General features: G+C 34.7%; 1 protein-coding gene across 4 annotated transcripts; it reads right to left on the bottom strand.

Moving 5' to 3' along the window:
- Positions 1–2937: 2937 nt before the first annotated feature.
- On the bottom strand, positions 2938–6867 carry LOC107838838 (MLO-like protein 15). Of its 4 annotated transcripts, none has more exons than XR_007044143.1 (10): positions 6573–6847; positions 5781–5838; positions 5466–5524; positions 4583–4699; positions 4424–4466; positions 4058–4123; positions 3871–3945; positions 3703–3791; positions 3292–3341; positions 2938–3137 (listed from the first exon to the last, which is right to left on the bottom strand). XR_007044143.1 is itself a non-coding variant. In XM_016682065.2 (9 exons), the coding sequence occupies exons 1-9, from the start codon at positions 6636–6638 to the stop codon at positions 3114–3116; spliced, it is 558 nt and encodes a 185-aa protein (XP_016537551.1). In that variant the 5' UTR covers positions 6639–6867; the 3' UTR covers positions 2938–3113. The 4 variants fall into 4 exon arrangements, 2 of the variants coding, with proteins under 2 accessions (XP_016537551.1, XP_016537549.1); XR_001664800.2 differs by having other exon boundaries at positions 5466–5686; positions 6573–6823; XM_016682065.2 differs by lacking the exon at positions 3703–3791 and having other exon boundaries at positions 6573–6867.
- Between the last annotated feature and the right edge of the window lie 1293 nt (positions 6868–8160).

The raw sequence follows: 8160 nt of genomic DNA on the forward strand, positions 1-8160 counted from the left end.
AACTTAGTAGATAATTACTAGTTTGCCAATTAGTGCTAGAATCAACAAAATGCAACTAAGAAACAAGGATTAGAAGCTAAGAAATCAAAATTTGAGCTAAAAATTTGATTGTACAAGAGTGATGGCGTCGCAGCTTGTGGTTGGCCGAGGGTTTTGAATTTTTTTTTTGGTTCTTCAACCTTGAATTTGGGTCAATCTTCACTCAAGAGAGGTAGAAATTCGATTTTGTGGAAGAAATACAAGGTTTGGAGCCTTTTCAAGCTCAAATGAGTTTGAATTTGAGTTGGCCTCCCCTTGTACTTTCAATTGTACTTGAATATTCCTTTTGTTCCCTTCTTGTGATGACGTAGAATATGCTTGGAATGTTCTTTGTACAAACAACTCCTACACTCTCTTTCTTCCTTTTTCAAGATCAAACAACCACTTTTGAATATTCTTCTCCAACAAGATATGAAGATCTTGAAGAACACTAAGAACATTCAAGATTTGACCAAAGTTGACCTTCAAGCACACAAATTCAAAATTTGATTTTTCATGAAGATCCAAGGTCACTTTGCCAAACCAAACACAGATATCAAAATATTAAACCAAAAACGTCACAACCACACTAGCCAAAACAAGATCCACCTTCAAATAGCTTCAAACACAAGCTCAACAATGGTGGATGGTTCAAAACACCTCCGATTTAGCTCAAATCTTAGATCTAGACTCTATTAGTGCTAGGGAACAAGGATCTAGCACTGAAAACTAGCAAAGCACACACAAAAAAAGTAAATCTAAGATCTAAAATACTGTCTAAAGTACAAAAACGTGATACATCTTTTTTTTTTTTTTTGGATTTTTGGACACTTATTCTAGTGTTAGGAACAAGGATCTAGCACTAGAAGCACACAAAACACATAAAAAATCAAGTCTCAAAAATTGAAAGCCCGGAAAAAACATGAACATAAACTTTTTTTTTTTCTTTTTTCTTCTTTTTCACTTTTTCTTTTATTTTCAAGATAACAATCCCAAGATTAATTTTGTTGGAACAAAATCAAACCTTGCTCTGATATCAAATGATATAAGAATCGTTCTAAAGAGATAAAGACTAAGAGAAACAAGATAACAAACAAATGCAATAAAGAAAAAGGATAGAAAAGATGACATAAAAAGTTACAAAGAATCAAGAACCAAACTGTGTATCAAGTGATAAGACCATTAAACTCGCAAAATCAAACACCAATCTTCTTACGGTGACCACAAAGGGAATCAACTCCGCCTTACAACCACCGTTTCTAAGCAAATGTCAATAGTGACTTTTCCAAGCCCTACACTAATGGCTATTCCAAGCCCTACACTACTCTCTCAAAGAGAGAAAAAAACTTTCAATGTCTTTCAAATATCCATCATAAATTGCTAAGGGAAAATGACCTAACTAATGGCTATTTATACTATTACATAAAGGAGTGAAATTACAAAAATATCATTAATGAATTTAACACTCCATAGGCGTCTTTCCCATGCTCCAAAGCAATGACTAAAACACCCTTAATGAGTGTTTACACTCCATGGCCACCCCTCCAATGCTCCAAAGCCGTGGGTCTCTCCTTCTTCAAGCTTCAAAATACCTCTTGTAGCCCTTTGGTAAACATCAACACAAGTCCCAAACAATCTTCCAAACATGGTTTTGCTCCATTGTAAGCTCAAAACGAGTCCTCCTCCATGCATGTCCTTGTATCCTTAATGTGACCAAAGCTTGAATCTCCATGTATAAGCCTCGAATGATGTCTTCAAAAGCTATGATGACCCTTTGGCTCGTATCAAGGCTGGACCTAGATGTGGGATTCAAATGTACAACAACATACCCAGTATATTCCCACAAAGTGGGGCCATGGGATTCAGGTGTTATTGTTATGTTTGTTATATTAAATTTTAATCCAACTTCTCCATGTGATTAGTCAATTCATCTATTACCTCATTTTTGTTTTGCTCGAATTGGAAGACGTTGGTAATACCATATTTTCAACTCATTGTGCAACTGTTCTTTTGGTTTACATTGATTTTTGCCAAGTTTTGCGGTTAGGAAAATAATTGAAGGTAGGAGCTTGAAGGTTCAAAACTGTTTACCTTGGCACCTCGATATTTTGAGGATTTCGTCTTAAGTCGATATGCACACGGTAAGCTTTAGATTTAAGCTCATTTTTCCTCTGTTTTGTTTAATGGCATTGTCGACAGAATGAACCAACATCCGTAAATTTAGAAATTGTCCCTTTTTGGTGCTTTCCGTAAATAATACCTATATTTTCTTGCAACTGATTTAACGATATCGATTGAAAATTCATACCAGACCAATCAGAGGCTCTTAAGGATTATATCCAAGAAGTTCAAGGTAAGGATATCAATCGCTTAATTCTCTCGAATTGGCCGTCAGGCCTTTCAAGTTAGGCTTCTGTGAAAACAATCACAGGCCGTTAAACTCGGTGAGGTAGACTTGAAAGATAGACCGTCCATAGGGCTTTGAGCTCAGTGAGATGGATCCGGAAGATACAGAGTCCACTGGGCATTAAGTCGGTGAGGTGAGTTCGAAAAATGAGAGAGTTGATCAGGAGGCGTTCTGAGATAAAAGCAGGCATACTTCTTTCAATTCCGCATCCCGATTTAGAATGAGTAATAGCTAAAAAAATTGTGGTTTAAATTTGCTGCACTGTTTAAAATGAGCTAGATTTAGTTTGAAGAGAAAAAGCCACTATATTACAAGTTTTGAGTAGATGTTATGCTCCCTTTATTGCATACCTTATTTTCAGATACTCTCAAAGTGATTATTGTCAACTATCAGCATGAATATTAAAAGTGTCAACTATTCATATTATAATATTGGTGACTAGTAACTATGATTTCCATGAAATATGAGAAGAGTCTTATTATTTCACAAAACCAAATCTTGAGTCTTGAGCATTGAACAGACTGTAAAGTGAGAAAGGAATTTAAAAAGATGAATCCAGTTTGATTTAACATAAATAACTTGAGAATCAATAAGTTTGGACAAGAATAATGCAAGTAGCTCAAAGGTGCATTGACAAAAATTAGTAGTCTTTAATAGTACTGATCACTTACACCAAAGGGAATGAATGCTATCCAAAAGTATGCGTTCCAGCCTGCAAATAGAAAGTGAGTGAGAAATCAAAAATAACTAGGAGGGAGAAAAAAGAGGGGTTGATACTTCAAAAATAATATCTTATGCTACGCTCAAAATCAAATACAGCTATGGTAATAAAAAAAGAGGATGAAAAAGTAAATGACATAGCTCACCGTGAACATTAAGCAATAGGAACAAGACCACAAAAAGCCACAGATACCAGCTGCATAAGCAATTGCAAAATTTCAGCAGTTTGAAAATCAAAAGGAACTAAGAGCCCGTTTAGCTTACCGGACTATAAATGACTGATAAGCATCAAGCACAGAAAAACAATTTTAAGTGCCGAAGCTGATTATATAGAGAACTATCTAGTTACGTGTTTGGATAGAAGTGTTGAACCTATTAAAAAGTTACATTAAGAAAATGAGATGTTGGTCGTTGAGGTAAACACATGAGTAACCTCTAAGAGGAGAGACGAGAAATCTAACAGTAACATCAGATTGACTAATACATGCTTCCTTGTTTTATTTCAATTTTGTTCACTCAGTAACTATTGTTGAACAAAATTGTAAGCATTGTGTTACCTAATCCCAACAACTTTCTTAAAATCAGCCTCAAGTACGCGTATCATATACTTGTGAAAATTGAACTTTGGATTCCCCTTGCAATGAATCTAAGGTGGAAAAACCAGCAAGAGTTGAGCTTCATGGAGAAACCAAAAATATTAAACCAGTATATTAATTTAAATGTACCATAATGAAGCCAAGCCTCAAAGTTGTATAGTCCAATTTTGTGACAGATCCAAAGAATTGCTTGACGAAAGAACGCTGAGCATCAAGAGAAAAATAGAAAATTGTTAGACAATTCTAAAATATTGACAATCCATAGAAGCAGAATGAAAATACGCATAAAACCAACTTAGTAAGGTTGATGTTTTACCAAAACCTAGAAACCGGCTCTTGGAAAAATCATGGTCTTGGACATGTGTAACTTTCGAGCGAAGTACTGCAGATAAAAATACATCCTCATTAGGATGACAACAGAAAAGGTAACTCAATGTTGAAAGAGTTACATTCTGATGAATACGCTATCAACGATACTACATTTTCCAGGTCATAATATCAGGTTTAGTACAAATAGTTTCCTGTTGTTGTAGTTCAACTTAACTTGATAATGTAAAAAGATTTATAATGTCAATGCACAGAACTCAAACTCGTGACTTGTGAGTACTTGTGCAAATTTTGTGTCCAATTTCGTTCAACGGGAAGTATTCTACTAAGACTCAGCAGCCATTGGGCAATATACCTTCTTCTGGATTATATTCCTCCCAAGATTTCCACTGACGTATCTGTGCAGGTAAAGCAAGGTCATGTATAAATGAAAAACGAAGGGACGCAGGGGGAAGGGGGGGGGGGGGGGGGGGCTGAATCCAGAAATCTAAAGCATAATGACTGAGAACTTTACCTTTAAACCTTCAAATAAAATTGTAAGAGCTGAGAAAGTAACATGTGAAATGGCCAGCACGAAGATAAAGGTATGTAGATGATGCAGTGCTGTAAGAGATAGCAATGGTGCCTTATCCTGTTAAGTCCCAAAAAGAGTGTGTATAGGAATTCAGAGTTGCCATTCTAAAATCTTAAGTTTCATCCAGAAAATATGACACATAATCAAGGGCATATGATAAAAAAACATCACAATTTCATCAGCATATGGACTAAAACTGTATTTATATAGAAACTAATTTATGGATCTTGATTGGCAATTATTTCCCCTTTTGTTTGCTATTTTCATAATTTGGGCGGCGGATAGGAAATTAATGATTTGGTTGAAGAGAGTCTTGGCGCAACAATAAGAGTTGTGTGATCGGAATGTCGCTTGTACAAGCCATCAAAACAACCTCTTGTAGAAATAAAAGATAAGACTACATGGCACATGCAATAATCCAACGTGGTCCAGCCCTTAAAATGGATATGTCACGCAAAAATAATCCAATTTTTGTTGACCCCATGAACGGCAGAAGCTTAGTCCACCGGACTGCATTTTATGTCAAAGGCAAAATAGAGAATACTATTTAGACATTTAATGATTTGGTTGAAGAGAGTCTTGGCGCAACACTAAGAGTTTTGTGATCGGAATGTCGCTTGTACAAGCCATCAAAATAACCTCTTGTAGAAATACAAGAAAAGACTACATGGCACATGCAATATTCCAATGTGGTCCAGCCCTTAAAATGGATATGTCACACAAAAATAATCCAATTTTTGTTGATCCCATGAACGGCAGGAACTTAGTCCACCGGACTGCCTTTTATGTCAAAGGCCAAATAGAGAATACTATTTAGACATACCTTAGCCCCACAATAACCAGAATTAGCAGATCCAACAAGAAGGCACCTTCCTCCTAGAACTAAAGAGAAGAAATTGGTCAGAAAGTGAACAGTTTCTTTGGCATCATTGTCCTTTTTACAAGGGAGCCAATGATTAGTCAAGTGCTTTGAGATGCATATTTTAAGAATTCTATCTTGTGACACTGTCAATAGCAGAGATATGAATCCTAGCAGCATCAACTCTGCATCATTCATCATATTTTTGAATATGGATTAATTGGACATTTCCAGTCCACCAAGTAAAGAAAGAGGCACAAAGAGAAGTTGAAAATTTACCTTGTCTGATCTTTTGTAAGGCTTCATAGAGTGGCTTCTGTTTTTTCTTGAGCAAATACTGACAGAGAAATCACAATTGTTACTCATATTATCGAAGACTGCTCTTATAGCTGAATTTTACAAATGTCGTACTCTATAGCAGATAGTAATAATTCTCTGCTCAGACTCTTCAAAAATTTCAATGGTTGCATGTCGGATACTTCAAAACCAGTGAATGTTTAAAGGACCCGACATGGGTGCTACATAATTTTTGGAGAGTCTGAGCAACATAGCATATCAGGAGGATTAATAGTAAATTACTGTGGACCAACATTTAAGTAAAAATCAAGCAAACTTTTCTGTGCTGCAAACTATTTGAAACGAGCTGACAGTCAACATAAAACTAGTCAGTTCATGACAGTCGAAAATGAAAGAACCAGGTTGATCATGAAAAAGAGACATGATAGAAATCATAAGTACAAAAGAGTAAATTACTATATGGACAACATATAAGTAAAATGAAGAAAAAATTTATTTTGTGCTGCAAACAATTATTGGAAAGGAGCTGACAGTCAACGTAAAACTAATCGATATATGATAATCGAAAATGAAAGAACTAAGCTGATGAAGAAAATAAACATGATGGAAATCATAAGTACAAAAGAGTAAACTTTACTATACAAACCAACCAAAGAAAATCAAGAAAACTATGTGATGCACACCAACAACTCTTTGGAAACGAGCTGACAGTTAAAGTAAAACTAGTCAATTTGTTTCAACAAGAAGAGATATAGCAACTACGACAGTGCTGACCACAACAACAACCCATGTTGGTGTATATTCCAAATTTGTTTCTTGATCTCCTCCACCTCCTGCCATTTTTTTTCCTCCTAAAATTAACCAACTCCTGCAACTGAATATATACAAGAAAAGTTACATATATAGGATTTTGAATTAAATAGGACGGGGAATACTATGTTGTTTCCTGCTATGTTTGTTGATTGTTGGAGATTTTAAAGAAGATACATGCTTATTGTGTAATGATAAAATGGTATTTTGATGGTAGATTCAAAATACTCCTTTATTACTTTAATTGCGAGAATAGAAAATATTTAACGGGAAATCATAATTGGAAGTACAATTTTTATAGTTCATGTTATTTTTAGTGTATTTTAAGAGCCTAGTACAATTTTTTAGTATGCAATTTTCATTATTTTGGTCTATTTTTGTGCTTGGTATTTTTTTTATTTTATTTTTTATATTGTGATTTTCTTGAACATCAATGGAAATTCGATTGTTTTTTATTAAAAAAAAATTCAAAATTTCGATAGAATCTAACAATTATACTTCCTTCGTTTCATATTACACCACTTAAAAAACTTTAATTAGATATGTATTCTATTAAACCAATGTTATTAATGTTGTTCACAACAACAACAACAAACCCAGTATATTCCCATCTAGTGGGGTCTGGGGAGGGTAGAATGTACGCAGTCCAGTTATTAATATTGTTCACAAACTCTAAAATTGACTAGTACTATTTTATTAGTTATTTAATATTAGAGAAAAGTCATAATTTCACCGTGAGCTTGTCGTCACAACTTACTTTAACACTTAAATTAAGCTTTCATTTATTTACCCCCTTAACATCTTTAAAGTGAATTAGTGTTACCCTTAATGCTGATGTGACATTTTAAAAAAAAATCGTGTATTTTATTAAGAAATAGACATGATTCCACTTATATATCTATATCTATATCTATATCTATCTCTAGATAGACAGATAGATAGATAGATGATAGATAAAAAAAATACTACCCATCTTCTTCATATAGCCCCACCCCCTTATCCCTCACCCCTCATCCCCACCCCGTTTCTTCATCTTTTTCGCACCCTCATCCTATTTTTTCATCTTCTTCGTAACCCCCACCACACCCAGTTTCTTCATCTTCTTCGTAACTCCACCTCCCCCTACCTTATTTTTTCATTTTCTTCATAAACCCTACTCACCCACTCCGTTTCTTCATCTTCTTTGTACCCCCTCTTTTCCTTTCATAACATTTTCCTTCCATTTTTTTCTCAACCAAAAGTAAAAAATGTCATTGGATCCAACTACTTTTAAAAAAATCATCCCTTTCCACTTTATCTCCTTCACAATTTCAAATCCTTTACTTGATCTACATTTCTTCAATGCTTCTCAACTTCGTATCACTGTTCTTGATTCTCTTATTTGTTCAAAAAAGCCCACAAATTACAGCAAGGTTAGTTCTCATTAATTAGGAATTCAATTGGTATTTTTTTTAATCAAAAAAGGTCATCGTCAACTCCTTACTAATTTTTCTCAGTTCCCGAGTCTTGTGCTTATCGGGAATTCACCGAATTTAATGAATTCAATTTCGTA

This window comes from Capsicum annuum, chromosome 8 (genome assembly GCF_002878395.1).
Source record: "Capsicum annuum cultivar UCD-10X-F1 chromosome 8, UCD10Xv1.1, whole genome shotgun sequence".
NCBI lineage: Eukaryota > Viridiplantae > Streptophyta > Magnoliopsida > Solanales > Solanaceae > Capsicum > Capsicum annuum.

Excerpts from the sequence above, each read along its gene's own strand:
- LOC107838838 (XM_016682063.2), bottom strand. The coding sequence starts at position 6,638 with ATGGCAGGAGGTGGAGGAGATCAAGAAACAAATTTGGAATATACACCA. Across the intron at positions 4,467-4,582 it reads TTTTATTTGAAGGTTTAAAG|ATACGTCAGTGGAAATCTTG; the intron begins GTAAAGTTCTCA and ends TTACCTGCACAG. Across the intron at positions 3,138-3,291 it reads CCTATTGCTTAATGTTCACG|GCTGGAACGCATACTTTTGG; the intron begins GTGAGCTATGTC and ends TTCTATTTGCAG.